This window comes from Pongo abelii, chromosome 4, assembly GCF_028885655.2.
Source record: "Pongo abelii isolate AG06213 chromosome 4, NHGRI_mPonAbe1-v2.0_pri, whole genome shotgun sequence".
Lineage (NCBI taxonomy): Eukaryota > Metazoa > Chordata > Mammalia > Primates > Hominidae > Pongo > Pongo abelii.
Window position 1 is genome coordinate 137368370 of NC_071989.2, and position 20382 is coordinate 137388751.

General features: G+C 34.6%; 1 protein-coding gene across 1 annotated transcript in view; it reads left to right on the forward strand.

Annotated features, from left to right (window-relative positions):
• Window positions 1–10297, forward strand: part of SLC27A6 (solute carrier family 27 member 6) — a 67875-nt gene extending 57578 nt beyond the window's left edge. Inside the window, exons 6-10 of the mRNA XM_024247316.3 lie at window positions 292–382; window positions 3812–4010; window positions 5020–5117; window positions 6245–6375; window positions 9770–10297. Of these exons, the coding sequence (XP_024103084.1) occupies window positions 292–382; window positions 3812–4010; window positions 5020–5117; window positions 6245–6375; window positions 9770–9946 (696 nt within the window). The 3' untranslated portion in view covers window positions 9947–10297. The remainder of the gene's footprint in view (window positions 1–291; window positions 383–3811; window positions 4011–5019; window positions 5118–6244; window positions 6376–9769) is intronic.
• The last annotated feature ends 10085 nt before the right edge of the window (window positions 10298–20382 follow it).

Here is a 20382-nt window from a genome sequence, read left to right on the forward strand (position 1 = left end):
AGAATATAATTGAATGCCTGGATTGTTTCAGTATCTTGATTAAAATTAGTAGTGTTTTGCTAAGTAAAGTGTACCACAAAAGAAATGAAAGTAAACGCCAGTAAATGACTGCTGTTTACTAATACCTTTAGTTTTGATTTTTAAATATTTATTTAATTAGTCTTCAGTAAAAGTTGTTTTAATAAATCCATATTCCAATTAGTTATTTCAATTAGCATAGTATACTACAGTAGATGTCATTGCACAAGTAACTAAATGCTTGTTTCTATTTGTTTGATTTTTTTTTTGCAGCTTCTTTCCACTTTTGACTTAATAAAGTATGACTTTCAGAAAGATGAACCCATGAGAAATGAACAGGGTTGGTGTATTCATGTGAAAAAAGGTAAGACTTCTATTTGAAGGCATCTCCTCAAGCAAGGTTTCTGATCTACTTTAAACAGACATCCCTTGGTATCCTTAGGGGATTGGTTCCAGGACCCTGGGTAGACACCAAAATTCATGGATGCTTGTTCCTTATATAAAATGATACAGTATTTGCCTATGAGGTATGCACATCCTCCTGTATACTTTAAATTGGTTGCTTATAATGCCTAATACAATGTAAATGCTACATAAATAGGGTCATATGGTATTTTTTATTGTTGTATTATTATTTTATCTTTTTTCCCCAAATATTTTCTATCCAAGGTTGGTTGAATCCACAGATGTGAAACCACGGATATGGAGGGCCCACTGTGATTATTAGTGAATTTCAAAAGGAGAGGATGACTAGGTCCACTGTGTAATTTAACTTTGGAATTTTAATGCAGGTGGAACAATTTTACTATTAAATGTTAAGAGCCCTAGAGGGATCACTCAGATGATAAATTATTAAAATAAAAAGTGGTAACTATTTGGCTCATACTATTCTTAATCCACCACTCATAGTATGAACAGTGGCAAATGTCTAATGTCCTATATTGCCAAACTATAGTATAGAAATTAGTGAATTAATTTATCATTCTAGTTATAATGGAAAGTCAGGCCAACTTGGATTTAAACATGGTCTCTGATACTTAGAAATGGTGCACCTTTAGACAGATTACTCAACCTAAGTCTTATTTTCTTCATATGTAAAGTAGAAGTGACAATATTTATTAAGTGAGGTTATTGTGGACAATTAAATGGGATGTATGTATATTCCTGGGGGACTTGGTATGTGGCTTGTTACTTTCCTCTCCTCAGCTTCTCCCTCTCACTCCCCTCCCTTCTCTACCAAGGTAGACTTTCTTACAATTTTAGGTTAGAAATTTTCATGAAAGCAAGTACTTCAATTAACTTGCTGCTGCATATAATCAAATTAGAAAATAAAATGTAGAGATGTGCACTTAGAATTGTTTAGAGATCCAGTATGAATAAATCAAGCCAAAATTAATTTTTATTGCCTTAAAATATGTTGGAACTACATTTCAGAAGTGACTTCCTAAATATTTACTTCAAATGTGAAGATAAGGTGACAAACCTGTTTTTATTTTCTGGTAGCTGAAAGACTAAAAAAAAAAAATGCAAACTTTGTCTATTAAAAAACAAATCTCCCAAATCTCTGAATTTCAAGCCTACTGGCATTTATCAAATATGTTTCTCCAATTCTATTCTGTAGACACTGCCCATGGGAGAGCAGTTTCTGAGGAGAGTGCAAAGAACTTAAGCGCACTTTTCTACTGTTCTATTTCTTACAATTATAGTAATATCTGATATTAAAACTTGAATCCCAGAACTGTGCTTATATAACCTCAGTGTTTCTTAAAAAGCTGGTTGACCCCAAATATCTGTTTTTCTATTTTGGAATTCTCATTATGAGCTACTCAATATTTTTTCCATTAAGGCATTGTGTCTTCACAATGTAAATTATGCCCCGACAGGAAAGATATGAATACACTGTGACCTATTTAAACATTTGCAATGATTAGTTTGTCAGAAAAGAAACTGTCACCTGTGTCCTGAAAAAGAAAAAAAAAACAAAGAACGTAGTTTTAAGGGAGATATAAGAGTCTTGAAAAATTCTGAAATATAGGGAATGTAGACTGACAGAATATGTCACAGAGGTAAGGCTTTGGAGTCAGATGTACCTGGATATATATATATATTCCGACTCCTGCATCTGACAGCTGTATGATATTGGGAAAATTCCTTTTTTTACACCTCAGTTTTTTCACCTTAGAATGAAGATATTATCAGGGACTTTCTTATAGGTTTGTGATGAGAATTAAATGGATTACATATGTAAAACACTCAGAATCATGACTATTACCCAAAAAGTGTTCAATAGGTATAATTGTGGTGATGATGACAGTGATGGTGATGATGATGATATGATGGTGATGGTGATATGATGATATGATGGTGAAGATGTGATGACAATGATGATGATGATGATGATAATGCTATCAGACTCTGCTGGGGCAGAGAAGATTTGCTTTGGCCAGTGACCTATGTGCCCTTGAAAGCCAGAATGCCCAGGAGTGGGAGAAATGGGAGTTGAGCAAAGACTGTTGGCTGGGTGCGGTGGCTCACGCCAGTAATCCCAACACTTTTGGAGGCTGAGGTGGGAGGATGGCTTAAGCCCAAGAGTCCTAGATCAGCTGGGCAACCTGGTGAGACCTCGTGTCTACAAAAAAATTACAAAATTAGCTGGGCCTGGTGGCATGCATCTGTAGCCCAGCTACTTGGGAAGTTGAGGTGGGAGGATCGGTTGAGTCTGGGAAGTCAAGTTTGTGGTGGGCCATGATCATGCCATTGCACTCCAGCCTGAGTCACAGAGTGAGAGTTATTTTTTTAAGAGCATTAAAAAGACAGAAATCACTCTCTATTATAGTTTGCTGGACTCCAACTTCATCTAGCCACATGAACACTGCATCACTTTACAGCAGGCATAGCAAGTGGACAATAGCCTTGAAGACTTCCAGAGCAGTGATTGCTGCCGTCCTTTGTCCTCTCATCTTCTCTTAGAAGTAGCTTTTACCTTGAAGATTGCTGAGAAAAATCTTAATTAATTTGAATAAGTTTGATTGGAAAATTATTTCAGATAATGTGTCTAAACATAACTGAAACTAATAAGTATCATGGAATAGGAAACCTTTTCAATGTCTCATCTCTTTCCCATCAAAAATTTCCAGAATAGCATCCCAGAGGAATAGACTATTTTATTATAATAACATGTGTATTGGATCAGAGATAGTATTATACAGAAACCTTGCCACACAAAGTGATAAAAACTTGAATTTGAGTTATAGGTCCATTTATTTCTCTGAGCGTGGCAACTATTTTACCCCTCTCGGTCCTAGTTCGTTGCTGGTGAAATAGGGAATATATCAAAGGATTTCTATGCAGAGTAAGCAAAGTGACATTTGCAAAGGGCTCACGGTAAATGCCCAATAAAAAATGCTATCATTATTTTATTAACACTATCACTACATTTGTTATTTATATAACAAATGTCAATATTATCTGTGGTAACATCTACATAATCCAAAACAAAAATAGCCATTGGTCTATCCACCTGGGAAGTACGAGAAATCTAATGAGGCTTTTCTTTCCATTCAATTCCCTTTTTATTAGTTTTTCCAAAGTAATTTGTATTTGTGGTAATCTATGAAAGGATGTGCTGGCTATAGGCACCAAGGGTAAATGATGTCAAATACAGAAATAGGTTCAGAGGAAGCTGAGATAAGCAGCATTGGTTGTGCTGGCCAGATATAATATAGATACATGCATGGTGTGTGTAACAATAGTTTTAATCAGATGGCTGCAAAAATGTCGTTCTTTCTTGCAGGAGAACCTGGACTTCTCATTTCTCAAGTGAATGCAAAAAATCCCTTCTTTGGCTATGCTGGGCCTTACAAGCACACAAAAGACAAATTGCTTTGTGATGTTTTTGAGAAGGGAGATGTTTACCTTAACACTGGAGACTTAATAGTCCAGGATCAGGACAATTTCCTTTATTTTTGGGACCGTACTGGAGACACTTTCAGGTATGAAATGTCATGGGATCCATAGCTTGTTCTGTAATTGTGAACCATGCTTCTATAGAAACATCAGAGACCACATATGCTTTAGCTTTCAGGGCAGACAGAGCCCTTTTATCTCCATGTCTCCTCATTAAAACATTTATTGGCCATCTGTTTCTAGACTGAACCACAAGTTAAATTTTGATCTAAAATTTTATAATTATTTTAATGAATCAGTTTAGAACAAATCAGTGAGCTCATTTTTAAGGAAATAAAGCTGGCAGACAGATGTAAAATATAAATGGTAGGGTTAAAACAGAAAGCCAGTTTGGTCAACTGTAGTCTAATTCTTGGCCTAATGATAAAAATTTTGAAGCAGCAAAAATCCCCTTTTTCACATTTCCTTTTTTAATTCCCTAAGATTATTTTAGGCCTATGAAATTATTTTGCTTTACTAGTCCAATGACTTGAATGAATAAGTAACTTCCTACATCGTTGCCTTCTTGTACCATGTTATAAGCTCACTTTATATAAAATTATTTCAATTAAAACAAAATAATCATTCAAAAGCATTAAAGGAGTCAAAGGGGTTAACACCTAGAAATTGAAGTGGCTCAGAGTCAAAGGAGTTAACACCTAGAAACTGAAGTGGGTCAGTGTACTAAAAGACAACTAGAGCTTTGCCTTCAATTCTTATCAGAGAAAAGGAATGTTTCACACTTCATTGTTATTTTACAAAATAATATTTTTGTAATGATAATCCTTACAGTTATTTTATTTTTATGTATATTATAAAACGTAGAAGGTAATTTATACAATGAGATATAAAGTAATTTTAACAAAAAGACCAATGCTGATTTTGTTGAAATACCAACAAAGTGCTTTCTTAGAAATGCCTTTCATCTTGAAAACTACAATTATGTTGGCCAGTAGGTGCTTGCACAGTGCCAAATGCAAGACACTAAAACTAAAACTGGGTACTTAGTTTTTCAAATACAGGTGCACTAACTGGAATTTGATTTTTTTCATTTAGATGGAAAGGAGAAAATGTCGCAACCACTGAGGTTGCTGATGTTATTGGAATGCTGGATTTCATACAGGAAGCAAACATTTATGGTGTGGCTATATCAGGTATAAATATATTTCAGATTTTGGAAAGATTCTTAGAATAGAATTGCCACTATTCTCTAGTTTTACAACAGTCTTGCTAATTCAACATTTTAATTTTTGTGTATTAAGATAAAGATTTTATTATTGTCTTGGCAAGTAATGCCCTTGACCAAGCCAACAAAGTTCATGATCACATCAGGGGAAAGGTACCAGCTGAATTTTAATGCCTGTGTGTTTTTTTTTTTAGCAAAGCTTGAAAACTCTGATCAATGACTCACTGCTTGGAATTAGTTGCAGCTTTTTAATAGTCTGTTATTTTTCTTTTTATGACTAGTGTTTGTACATACCACTAAATAAAAACATGTTCTACTTTAAATGTTTAAAAATACTGACTTTTAGTTAAGATGGCTCTTTATAAAAATTATTTTTAAATTTGGACTCATTGTCCTTATAGTTATGCATATGAGGATTGTCTCATGATGTTGAAAATGTCACAGAAAAGTGACCAATTTGAAGTCATAAGACAGCCATTCTCCATTTTTTCTGCAAATGCTTTTAGGTGCAGGGGAGATCAGGGATGTGAGTGTTTGGATGGGAGAGCAGAAGAAGGGAATGATTACTTAATAAATAGCCACTGAGTGTTGAAGAAAGATTCCAGGACATTCTGACCCCTGTAAAGATCCACAGGTGGCATGATAAGCATTAAATGATTTTTGGAATCAATTATGGAAATATGAGTTTCTAGTTTCTTAACTTAAAAAATATGCCCTTCATATTTCACATTAAAGCTTAGGATATGTATTTCTGCTGGAATATAGTTGCCTTAAAATAAATGTTTTCTTTCTTAATATTTGTTTTAGTGATGGTAGGATGCAAATTCATTGTAATTTATAGTGTTTCCCATTCCATGTATTTCATTTCGGTAGTATAGGCAATTAGAGATAGACTCTGGCCTTCCCTGTCCTTAAATGATTTCTAGGGGGTAAATCCTATGTTCAGGAAAGGATACAGAGTAGTTTATGCTCCTGTTGTCTTATTATTACTGAAATAGATTTAATGTCTCCATGTGTGGCAATTAGCATGTACAGAATTATCTTTTAAAGTTTATTTGGTACTTAAAAATGACTCTGTTTCAAACTTTTTTTCAGGTTATGAAGGAAGAGCAGGAATGGCTTCTATTATTTTAAAACCAAATACGTCTTTAGATTTGGAAAAAGTTTATGAACAAGTTGTAACATTTTTACCAGCTTATGCTTGTCCACGATTTTTAAGAATTCAGGTAATTTTAGTGGCGGAGTTTACTATCAAAAGTAAGACAGTAAACAAGGAGGTAGTTTAATTGCAAAATAATATTGTATCCTTTAGATAACAGTGAGTTATGTGAGAGGCGTGGCGTGTAGAGTTGATGCAGATCAATGCCATGTTTGAAGCCTAATTATAAAGGGGGTATGGTGAAATGCTAGGACGTACCTGTCTTTGTCCTAATTATAGAGTTACTCTCTTCCTCTTCAGTCAGGACCTCAGAGCAAAATGATGGTCCCAGTGACGGTGGCAATCCAAAACCACATCTTACTTTTATCTTGTGAAGACCTTTGGTGCTATGTGCCTAGAACTGGGTTCCATTAAGGAGACATCAAAGAGATGGCAAGATGTGTGCAGAACCTAAAGGCATCTGGCTTTAGGCTGTCCTGCTTTTAATTTTTATTGCTGTTCTGTCCAAATTCCCCCTCACCTGGACCTTCCCCATGTGAGAAATTCTGAGTTTATTTATTTTGAGATGAGGACTTTCTCTTGTTAGCTTACTGGTATAAGTACAGTAAAAAAACAAATTAACTACTGGGTAACTTTACTTACTCACTTATTCAACCATTCATGTATTTAATATTTTGCCTCAAATATAATTTCCCAAAATTAGTACTCATCATCTCTTAACATCCAACCACACAGATTTTTTTTTTCTGAATACATTTGTTATTTCACAGATAGACTCCTAGCAGAGCAATAGCCTGTGTCATATTCAGGTTTCAGTATTTGCCAAGCAATCATTGCAGCCAAGTCACTGCTTATTCAATGGGACACATCCTCTGAACTATCATAATACCTATTTCATTTCTCTTTTTGATTTTGAGTTTTTACATTGTCTCAGATTATTTTAACAACAACCCTCTGAAACACTAAAGGTAAGTAAATATGAAAAAAGAAGTAATAGATTTTTATTGAAATTTTGTTTAGATAGTTGTAGATTGACGCGCAGTTATAAGAAATAATAAGAGAGAACTTGTATATCCTTCACCTTGTTTCCCCCAAGGATAACATTTTGCAGATCTGTTACGACCAGGATGTTAACATAATCTACCCATCTTATTAAAAATTCTGCTTTACTTACACTCATATGTGTGTGTATATTTTCTATACAGTTTTATCACCTGTGCAACTTCATGCATTCATGACCATAGTAAAGATACGAACAATTTCAAAATCACAAGTTTCCCTCATGTTGTCCTTTTACAACCATAGCGAGCTCCCTCTGTCCCTCCTCAACCTCACCCCACCCCATAAGTAATATATTTTCATGGAGTAGAAAGTTGATAGGACAAATAATATTTTAAGAGTTTTTTTCCAGGGCAACATAAAATTCATTTTCATTAAATAGAAAAAATGTTTTAGCACAAGACTACTTTAGAAGATTAGATCAGCCTTGCACAAATTTAGAAAGTATTTTAGGATCTTTAAGCACCTAAAAAGAACATGGACCATGACTGTTATGTTTATTAGAGTATTCACTATGGTTAGAAATAAAGCCTGACAGCAGTCAAATATTTGTTTAATAAATGAATGTTAGTAATAAATGATCTCATAAAAGGAATGCAAAAGTAAAAGTTACTTCTGACAAAATGAGTCAAACAAGTATTGTATTACACATCTATTTAGCACAAATTAAAAAATGGAAGAAGTCTTTTTGCCAATAATTCACAAAAATATAATATTCAGTGTGGCTGGGATAAAATGAACTTGGTCCTTTCATTCTGCTCATGGAAACATAAATTGTTATAACCTCTCTAGAAAACAATTTGGTAATATATGATCAGACTCTTAACAGTTTGCATATATTTTGACTTAGTCAAAATGCATCTTAGGAAGTAATCAAAGATATATAAAGATTTTAATACTCTAAAACACATTTTTATTTCTAGTGTTAAAAATTTTGATATTCTCTAAAAGTTCATGAATAAGGGCAAAGTTAATTAAAATATGATAATTAAATGAGACCTTATAAAACAATTTTTTAAGTTCTATTTTGAAGAAAATTACAGGACCCAGGAAGATATACTTTGTATAATATTAAGCTTAAAAATGGCAGAACGCTAAATTGTATAAATACAGTGAGCTGCTAATTTTTAAGAAAAGAGTAGAAAGATATGTGTGCTTGCACAGCCGTATCTGGCTGTGCTGACAGCGTTGGATCAGGGAAGATGGAGGAGGGAAGGGAGATCAGAGAAGGGGGTTCAAAGTGATGTTGACTCAAATAGTCCAAAAGGATAAATAAAAATGGCCAAGCTTCTCATAGAATGTTGTATGGGTCTCTACATGTCATCTCACTTAAACAGACTGTTTATCCATGCCTGAGATTCCCACAAAGGGATCATTCTTATCTCCTTTAAACACCTTGAAACAGAGATTCTTAAACTTTCTAGACTCATGGCATCTTTAATGTCTCATAGCACTCTTGGGTCAAAACAAATACCTAAACATTTGTTTATTCACTAGTTAAGGAAAAACAAATTAATAAGTATTTAGGTCTAACAAATGAGTAGCCACCTGAAAAATAATCCATATAAATAAATAAATGCTTTCATTTCATTTTCAAATAACCACAATCACTCACTAAGGAGATGTAAGTTGGGCCACAGTTCTTCAGACCTTGGAATTAGATTGGACTGGACAGGGACAGCCTGATTTCATGTTCCGTGATGATTTTTGGCTGTACTTGCTTTCTATCCCAGCAACTACCAAAAACCCAATTTTGCAAAGATAATGACATCATTGAATGTACTACAAATTACTATTGAAACTGTGAACCTTGAGCTAGTAGTTTGTGACTGGTGACTAACAGATGTCACTAAGTTTCTCTTGAAAACAAGATATCCTGTGAGGACCTTGGAAATTCACTGAGGTACCCGAAGTTTTAGACCATTCAAGTAGCCCCTCTGGGTACATTTAAGCCATGTTTTAGAACATTCTGCACCCTGTCTGGCTCTTATAGTATTCTGCTTTTTATGATAGATTTGTGTGTACCTGTAGTAGAAATTGCTGTTTTTTTTGTGGCTTTTATCTCCTTAGCATCTTATGGCATTCTCTATACATAATATTATATTGGCATTGAATTGAAGAGATAACCTATGTATTTTAGACATAATTATAATCAGTTTATTATGTTCATAATTCTTCTATATTGAATGAGTTTATATTTAAGTAAAGTTTACAGGTAAATCAAACTAAAGATTTTAATATTCTAAAATACATTTTTTATTTCTAGTGTTAAATTATTAGAAAATACAGAGATCACTAGATATAAAGTGTCATAATTTAATATTACAGTCTATAGTATTAACTATATATGTATATATTATAGTTATTAAATGATTCTACTCATCCTGGTAATTGCTTTACAGGAAAAAATGGAAGCAACAGGAACATTCAAACTATTGAAGTATCAGTTGGTAGAAGAAGGATTTAATCCACTGAAAATTTCTGAACCACTTTACTTCATGGATAACTTGAAAAAGTCTTATGTTCCACTGACCAGGGAACTTTATGATCAAATAATGTTAGGGGAGATAAAACTTTAAGATTTTTATATCTAGAACTTTCATATGCTTTCTTACGAAGAGTGAGAGGAGAGTATATGATTCTTTATGAAATGGGGAAAGGGAGCTAACATTAATTATGCATGTGCTATATTTCCTTAATATGAGATAATTTTTTAATTGCATAAGAATTTTAATTTCTTTTAATTGATATAAACATTAGTTGATTATTCTTTTTACCTGTTTGGAGATTCAGTGCATAACTAAGTATTTGCCTTAATATTAAAGATTTTAAATAATAAATAGTGGCTAGCAGTTTGGACAATCACTAAAAATGTACTTTCTAATATGTAAAGTTTCTAATTTCGAATAAAAGATTAAATTTTACTGAAATATTTTATTTTTATGTGTCCTGTCCTATAACCCAATAACATAATTTTCATTAAAAATGTGTTTTCAGTATAGTTTGAAGTCAAGTAGCATGAAACCGCCAGCTTTGTTCTTTTTGCTTAGGATTGTCTTGGCTATGCGGGCTCTTTTTTGGTTCCATATGAAGTTTAAAGTAGATTTTTCCAATTCTGTGAAGAAAGTCATTGGTAGCTTGATTGAAGGGGATAGCATTGAATCTATAAATTACTTTGGGCAATATGGACATTTTCATGATATTGATTCTTCCTATCCATGAGCATTTATTTGTGTCCTCTTTTTTTCCTTGCGCAGTGGTTTGTAGTTCTCCTTGAAGAGGTCCTTCATATCCCTTGTAAGTTGTATTCTTAGGTATTTTATTCTATTTGTACCAATTGTGAATGGAACTTCACTAATGATTTGGCTCTCTGTCTGTTATTGGTGTATAGGAATGCTTGTGATTTTTGCACATTGATTTTTTGTCCTGAAACTGCTGAAGTTGCTTATCAGCTTAAGGAGATTTTGGGCTGAGACAGTGGGGTTTTCTAAATATACAGTCATGTCATCTGCAAACAGAGACAATTTGACTTCCTCTTTTCCTATTTGAATACCCTTTATTCCTTTCTCTTGCCTGATTGCCCTGGCCAAAACTTCCAATACTATGTTGAATAGGAGTGGTGAGAGAGGGCATCCTTGCCTTGTGCCGGTTTTCAAAGGGAATGCTTCCAGTTTTTGCCCATTCAGTATGATATTGGCTGTGGGTTTGTCATAAATATCTCTTATTATTGTGAGATATGTTCCATCAATACCTAGTTTATTGAGAGCTTTTAGCATGAAGGGCTGTTGAATTTTGTTGAAGGCCTTTTCTGCGTCTATTGACATAATCATGTGCATTTTGTCATTGGTTCTGTTTATGTGATGGATTACGTTTATCGATTTGTGTATGTTGAACCAGCCTTGCATCCCAGGTATGAAGCCGACTTGGTCATGGTGAATAAACTTTTTGATGTGTTGCTGGATTCAGTTTGCCAGTATTTTATTGAGGATTTTGGCATTGAAGTCCATCAGGGATATTGGCCTGAAATTTTCTTTTTTTGTTGTGTCTCTGCCAGGTTTTGGTATCAGGATGATGCTGGCCTCATAAAATGAGTTAGGAAGGACTCCGTCTTTTTCTGTTGTTTGGAATAGTTTCGGAAGGAATGGTACCAGCTCCTGTCTTACCTCTGATAAAATTTGGCTGTGAATCCATCTGGTCCTGGACTTTTTTTGGTAGGTAGGCTGTTAATTACTGCTTCAATTTCAGAACTTGTTATTGGTCTATTCAGAGATTCGACTTCTTCCTGGTTTAGGCTTGGGAGGGTGTATGTGTCGAGGCATTTATCCATTTCTTCTAGATTTTCTAGTTTATTTGCATAGAGGTGTTTATAGTATTCTCTGTTGGTAGTTTGTATTTCTGTGGGATCAGTGATGATATCCCCTTTATCATTTTTTATTGTGTCTATTTGATTCTTCTCTCTTTAATTCTTCATTGGTCTGGCTTGCAGTCTATTTTGTTGATTTTTTCAAAAAACCAGCTCCTGTATTCATTGATTTTTTTTGAAGGGTTTTTCATGTCTCTATCTCCTTCAGTTCTGCTTTGATCTTAGTTATTTCTTGCTTCTGCTAGCTTTTGTATTTATTTGCTCTTCAAACTATACTACAAGGCTATAGTAACCAAAACAGCATAGTACTGGTACCAAAACAGATATATAGACCAATGGAACAAAACAGAGGCCTCAGAAATAACACTACACATCTACAAACATCTGACCTTTGACAAACCTGATACAAACAAACAACGGGGAAAAGATTCTCTATTTAATAAATGGTGTTGGGAAAACTGGCTAGCTATATGCATAAAACTGAAACTGGACCCCTTCCTTACACCTTATACAAAAATTAAGTCAAGATGGATTAAAGATTTAAACATAAGACCTAAAATGATGAAAATCCTAGAGGAATACCTAGGCAATACCATTCAGGACATAGGCATGGACAAAGAATTCATATCTAAAACACCAAAAGAAATGGCAACAAAAGCCAAAATTGACACATGGGATCTAATTAAACTAAAGCGTTTCTGTGCAGCAAAAGAAACTATCATCGGAGTGAACAGGCAACCTACAGAATGGGAGAAAAGTTTTGCAGTCTATCCATCTGACAAAAGGCTAATAAATAATAATAATCTACAAAGAACTTAAATTTACAAGACAAAAACAACCCCATCAAAAAGTGGGTGAAGAATATGAAGAGACACTTCTTAAAAGAAGAGATTTATGCAGCCAACAAACATGAAAAAAGCTCATCATCACTGGTCATTAGAGAAATGCATATCAAAACCACAATGAGATACCATCTCACACCAGTTAGAATGGCAAGCATTAAAAAGTCAGGAAACAATGGATGCTGGAGATGATGTAGAGAAATAGGAGTGCTTTTACACTGTTGGTGGTAGTGTAAATTAGCTCAACCACTGTCAATGACAGTGTGGTGATTCCTCAAGGATCTAGAACTAGAAATACCATTTGACCCAGCAATCCCATTACTGGGTATATACCCAAATGATTATAAATATTTCTGCTATAAAGACACAAGCACACGTATGTTTATTGTGGCACTATTCACAATAGCAAGACTTGCAACCAACCCAATTGTCCATCAGTGATAGACTGGATAAAGAAAATGGGGCACATATACACCATGGAATACTATGCAGCCATAAAAAAGGATGAGTGCATGTCCTTTGCAGGGACATGGATGAAACTGGAAACCATCATTCTCAGCAAACTAACACGAGAACAGAAAACCAAACACCTCATGTTCTCACTCATGAGTGGGAGGTGAACAATGAGAATACATGGACACAGGGAGGGGAACATCACACACTGGGGCCTGTCGGGTGGTGGGGGACTAGGGGAGGGATAGCATTAGGAGAAATACCTAATGTAGGTGACGGGCTAATGAGCGTTGCAAACCACCATGGCACGTGTATACCCATGTAACAAAACTGTACGTTGTGCACATGTACCCCATAACTTAAAGTATAATAATAAAAAAACGTGTTTTCAGTTTTTGTTCTGGTGTTTTTAATTGTATACTTCCAATCAAAGAAAGCTGACTGACTAAATGCAGGCAGTGATATCTTCTTTATCTTAAACTCACATTAAGATGATAGAAATATAAAAATATGAAACAGCAGATCAGGAAAACTGGTAAGCTCAGAGCACTTAAGAATTTTTGGAAGATATATAAAACGGATAACCTGATGATAAAATCCAACAGATATGTCTAAACCACTCATCATACTGGGAAAATGTAGACTAGAATAGAACCATAGAATTTTCATCAAGATCAAAAACAAAAAGGGCTACAGGTTTGGACAGTTTTGTGAGTAGTTAATGGGGAAATTTATTATAAGGATAATCTAGTGAGCACAATTGTACTTAAGTTGGAAGCACCAGGCTCCAGTATTTCCTTCAAGCTAGAACCACAGAAATGACTCTCTTAATAAGATGAGGTATCTTCTATAGGAGGACATTGCGGAGCTGGACTGAGAGGGGGAAGACTGCCCAGCAAGAAGCCCTTGTACCCATAAACCCTGTTCCATGTACAACCAAATGGAAAGTTTTCCTTGCTTCATGCAGTCTCTCACATGCTAAAGAGATTGCTTTGGTTGGAACAGAAGTTGTAGAGAGTTTAATTTTGTAAGTGCTCAGAAATCATATTATAAAGTTAAAACATTTTTTAAAATGTAAAGGTTAACTACAAATAGCATAGAAATAAAATGTCAAATTTTGTGAGAAATATACTTTTGTAAAAAGGAATTTTGAAAGAGAAACAAAAAATAGTAAATAGAAAAAATACGTGCAAGCATACTCATATCCCAATATATAAATGAGAATGGATTAATTTCCTTTATTAAAACATAAATGAATAAATAGACTTTTTTTATATCTGTGATTTGGCTGGATTTTTGCCTTTCCCACTAAAAAAGATTTTGCCTTTACATAGTTTTAATTTGTAAGTGTTCTTTAAGTACTATGAATCTGAGTGAACATGTTTCTTATTTCCTACCCTTTAAAAACTTTGGAGATTTGATCATGACAGTGAAGTAGGCATGCATATATCACCCCCTTGGATATATGGGTAAACTCCTCCTCCTGCCAAATCCATTGCAATGAAAGATAAAATGTTATAGAGAGAACAGTCCATTTGAAAATGGAGGGTTGGGGCTAAGTACGGTGGCTCATCTGTAAACTCAGGCCTTAGGGAGGTGAAATGGAATCGCATGAGCCCAGGAGCTTAAGACCAGCTTGGGTAACATAGTGAGACCCCTGTTTTTACTAAATAAATAAATAAATAAATAAAGCTGAGCATGGTGGCAAGTGCCTGTACGACCAGCTACTCAGGAGGCTGGCCCCAGGAGGTCAAGGCTGTGGTGATCTATGTTTGTACCACTGAACCCCAGCCTGGGTGACAGAGCGAGACTCTCTTAAAAAAAATTACTAAAAAATATAAAACAGGTGAGATTAGATTAGCAAAGAAACCATGAGGGAAGAGTGGGGAAACAAAACATCAAACTTATGCACAGTGAAATACTTCAAAGGAAAAAGAACTCCAACCATACAGTAAACACATATAAAAACAAAGATGGGGCATCTGTGTAATTACAGAGTATCCAGATTATTAATTATTAGGATACTTAATTGTAGAAGATTGAGACCGTGAATTTTCTTGCCTTTTTCTTACTTATAGAAAACTTCCAGCATCAGACAAAGTAATTCATGACATAAAAATAATATGTTGTTAATTTAAAAATTTCTTTAAGACAAGACAATAAAGATTAAAGTTTTTAAAGAGCTAGAAACTAGGGAGAATAGTTGTCACATAGTATATAAAGAACACTTACATATATAAAGGCAAAATAATTTTAATGAGAGAAATGTGAGAACAGGCGATGTGGGGAAATTTTAGCTTACCAGTACTTCTATTGAGGGTATAAATAAGTACAGCCATTCTGGAAAGCAATATGGCAGTACTTATTGAAATGTTAAAGGTATATAGCATTCAACATGGCATTCTACTTCTAGAGAACATGGAATACCTTTAATACATTATAGACATGTGCACAAAGAGTCTTAATGAATCTTTATCCCTTTTAATAAAAAAAATTTGTACTTATACATCAGAAGAAAGAAAAATAAATGGCAATACAGTCATATGGTAGAATATTATGTGATCATAATAAGGTGGGCTAACATATACTGATTCATAAAGCCATAGTATAAATTAAAAAATTCATATTGCTGAATAATTCATACAATAAGATAAATTTATGTCAACATTCTACAAAACTATTTTATATATATGCATGTATAAATACATAGAAAAGTATCTGAAAAATATTATACTAATAACAGTGTTTATCTCTAGCGAAGAAAGCTGTATTTAGGCATTGAGAAATGTGGAGAATTGTAAAGAAATGTAAAGAAGATGAAGGAAATAAATTTTAAATTATTCAGGTGATATAAATACTTTTAATATAAAAATACTTCTAAAGTATATGATGTAAGAGTTTAAATTCTCTTTCATTTAAACTTGGTGAAATGGTGAAAACTAAATATTTGTTGTTTAAGCCACCCAGTCTATGGTATTTTGTTACAGAAGCCCAAACTTACAAAGATGCTCAGCAGACCTAAAATTGAAAAAGTGCAAAGAAAACCATACCTAGGGCATTAAAATCAAACTGCTGGCAAATAAAGACTAAAACAAATTCTTGAAAGGGGTCAGAAAAAAATTACATAATGGAATAACAGTTTGAAGTATGTCTGACTTCTCATCAAAGGTAGGATGGACAGAGGAAAACAGAACAATATCTTTAAGATCCTAGATAAACAAAAAACTGTCAAAGCAGAATTCTACAGGCAACGAAAATATCCTTCAACAATAAAGGTAAAATAAAGGCAGCTTCACATAAAAGATATCTAGAAGAATTCATAGCTAGGAGTCCTGTCTAAAGAAATGCTAAAGGAGGTTGTTTAGACTAAAAAAATACCAGGTAGAAACCTATCTCTTCAGGAAGAAATAAAGAGTTATTAGAAATGGTAAATATGTGGGTAAATATAAAATTTTATTTCTCTCAATTTAACAAAAGTACATAACTATTCAAAGCAAAATTTATAACATTATCTTTTTGGTTTAAACTTACTATAGATGAAATACAAATGGCAACCATAAGCATAAAGAATGGTAAATCCAGTGGAAAATAACAGATACTTAGCATCAGGAAACAAATCTTAAAACTCATGACTAATTAGGAGATTTCAATTTAAAATAAAGATCATACATCTATCTATATCTGGCAATATATAAAAACTAGGACTTTTATAAGATTGTTGATGGAATGTAAACGAGTGCAGTGTAAATGAGTGTAAATGTTCTGGAAAACTATGAGAATATAAAACACAGATAACTTTGACTTATCAATTCTATTTGAAAGGGTTTTTGTTTGTTTGATTTTTTTGTGTGTTTTATTTGAGACAGGAATTAGGCTGCATTGCAGTGGCGCATCTCAGCTCACTGCAACCTCCACCTCCCGGATTCAGGTGATTCTTGTGTCTCAGCCACCCTAGTAGCTGGGATTACAGGCATGCACCATCACACTAGCTAATGTTTGTATTTTTAGTAGAGATGGAGTTTTGCCATGTTGGCCAGGCTGGTCTCGAACTCCTGCCCTTAAGCGACCTGCCTGCCTTGAACTCTCAAAGTGCTGGGGTTATAGGCATGAGCCACAGCACCCAGCCAGCAATTCTATTTGTAGGAGTAAAGAAAAAAAATCACTTTTGATAGTGAGCCAGAATTCATGTCAAAATATGTTCAATTAAGGACAGCATTTATTAATAATAGTATTTGGAGACAACCTAAAAAAATTAAATAAAAATTGATAAAATCAATGCTTTGTTATGCTCTGCAATGATTACAAAGAGTGACTGACATCTCAGCATATACTGACATGGAATAATACCCATGCTGTATCCCTAAGGGGGGAAAAAAAGGAGTACAGAGTACTTATTATTTATTTGTTAAAAATACATTGAGAATTAGAAGTATTTGTGAAGACAATTTAAACAATTTTAATTAATTAAGAAGTGTGGAGTTGGATGGAGTGTAGGTGACTTTTTACTTTTTAGTCTATACTCCTTGTATTATTTGAATTTTAAAATTGCTGTATTCTGCTGATGTTTTCTTTTAAGACAATTAGAAAAGTTAAATAAATTGCTTTCTTTAAGAAAAATATAAGGCAGAAAGCAAGAAATTGATTAAGTGGTATTATTCTGCGAATTTAAGATACTCAACCATTTCTCAGTAGAAATATTAGGTTGATATTATCTCTGTTGCTATATTTCATTTTACTACAGATTTCACCACTTTTTGACATACTTAGATGAATTATTTTAAGACCATTAAAAAGGAGAGTACAAAACATCTGATATTTTTAACAAATCTCATACGTAAGAGTTAATTTATGAGGAAAAATAACTATTAATTCTCCCCAAATTGCAGTAAATTTGTATGTAAATTTTAACATGTATAACAAAAGCCAAGTTTGAACCACATCCAAGATGATCTTTCTTTGAGGTCCTGTTATATTTGTTGCTGTTTTTCTAGTGAAGGGATTTATTACTGGAACTGTGGCTTTTATACAAAGAAACTTGCAGCAATGTCTTCAGTAAATTAAAATCAAAGTTAAAATGCAGCACTAAAAATGTCAGTGGAGTTTATTTTATGAACTTCTTGCAGTGCTTTTCCTTATTCAGAATATTGGTTTCTTGATTTAATGTAGCTTGACATTTAATCTATGTAAACTATTTTACTGTAATCCTTTTAGAGATAGAATCATATCTACATGATTACTATCTGTGTACTATGTCACATTTCAACAATGAGGTGAAAGGGTTGAAAATGTGAATGAATAACTGTTTCTCTGTTCAGCACACCTAACCTTGTAAACAGTGATAGCTCTTCCTCCCCCATAAAGAACATGAAGTCTTTATTACCTTTCTCCCCAGCATCCAACAAAACATAAATGTTTATCAAGGCTAGAGTGCAAAACCAAACTTTTGTGTTATTTTTAAAAATGCATATTCCTGATTGTCACCCAGATGTACTAAATCAGAAACTCTGAGTGTAAGCCTTGGGAACTTGTATTTTTAACAAGGATTTTGAATTCTTGTCATGTATAATATTCTACTTCTTTATTCTCATTCTCTAACTGTCTCTGCCTCCCGGATTTTCCTCTGGGCCCTCTTGCAACCCCAGACCTAAGTAAGTACATCAAATTCCTTATAAATCTTCCGTGTATTCCCAAAGCCATCCTTCCAACTATTTGCCTTATTAGAAAACTTTCTGGCTGGGCACGGTGGCTCACAATTGTAATCCCAGCACTTTGGGAAGCCAAGGCAGGCGGATCACTGGAGGACAGGAGTTTGAGATCAGCCTGGCCAACATGGTGAAACCCTGTCTCTACTAAAACTACAACAACAACAATAAAAAATTAGCAGGGCATGGTAGCAAGTGCCTGTAATCCCAGCTACTTGGGAGGCTGAGGCAGGAGAATCACTCTAACCCAGGAGGAGGAAGTTGCAGTGAGTCAAGACCATGCCATTGCAATCCAGCCTGGGCAACAAGAGTGAAACTCGGTCTCAAAAACAAAAAAAAAAAAAGAAAAAAAAAGAAACCTTGCTGTCCCTGGAGGATACCATTTAACTTTTGGTCCACTAAAGTGGAGGCTCTAACACTCATACACCATATATTGCTTTCAACAGGTGGTGTGTTCCTTGTACCTCATGGTCCCTTCTAGACTATTATGCTTTCTGCACCTATGAGTGCCCTGCCATTTTGCTGCAACGTACTCACCTCTTGGTCCTTACACCTCATTTTCTGACAAGCTCATCAAAGGGTCCACAGCTTTCTTCTCACCCTAATTCATGTCATCAGCCAATACCAATCTCCATCTAATCATCTCAGGTTTTTTCCACTTTGACTATAACATACTTTCCCATGCTTTTCCAATCTTTCATTTCCCACCTACCCCACTATGTTCAGCTGATGGCTCTCCTTCTTCTTAATTGAGAATATGAAAGTCATCAGATGGGGACACCATCATTTTCATATCCTAAACAACTTACATATATATGCCAATTATCTTTATTCTTTTTGCCATGAAATGAATGTCTTTTTGTTATCAAAAGGCATGCTCATAATTTACGTTTCAGTACTCGTCTCCCCCTCTCAAGAATCATTTCTAAATGTCAGCAGGATGGCAGAATATGAGGCTCAGGACTCTCTCTCTACCCACAGATATACCAAATAAACAGTTACACTTGGATCAATACCCTCCGAGAAAGATCTGGCAATTACTTGAGGGACTTTGGCACACTAGACAACTTAGAAAATACATCAAATTGGGTAAGAAAAACTGAAATAGTCTCACCATTAACCCTACCCCTAACACAGTGCCATACAATCTGGAAGGAACTCCCATTTCCCAGCTTTTCCCCAATGAGTGAAGGGTCCTGAGGTACTAGTCCCTGACTTGACTAACCCAGGAAGCTGATGGGGAATGAGTGAATAACACTCAAGTATTCACTACCTCCCCAGGACCACAGAAAACAAAATGGCAGTTTCAAACAGGTGTGCAAGCACTTCCCACACCTCTTTCTCCAGCTCAGTGCAGACTTAGCAGCAATAAAGCCCAGCTTTCAGCTCCTCTCTGGAAAGGTTGACTCTACCTCTAAAGTTCCAACTTTTTCAGATGCTGTCTGAGCATCTGGCTTCTAACTAGCTTTCATCTGGGAGCTGAGAGGGCAGGGAATCACTAGTCCTCTGGGCACTTGACTGGGCATGTGCTCACTTCCTTGGCTTCTCTTTTCTAGCTTCCTTCAGCAATAAAAATAAGCCTCCAGCTTCTCCCTAGAAATAGTTGGACCATACATCTATACCACCCACTCAACTTTTCTGGCTGCTATCTGAGG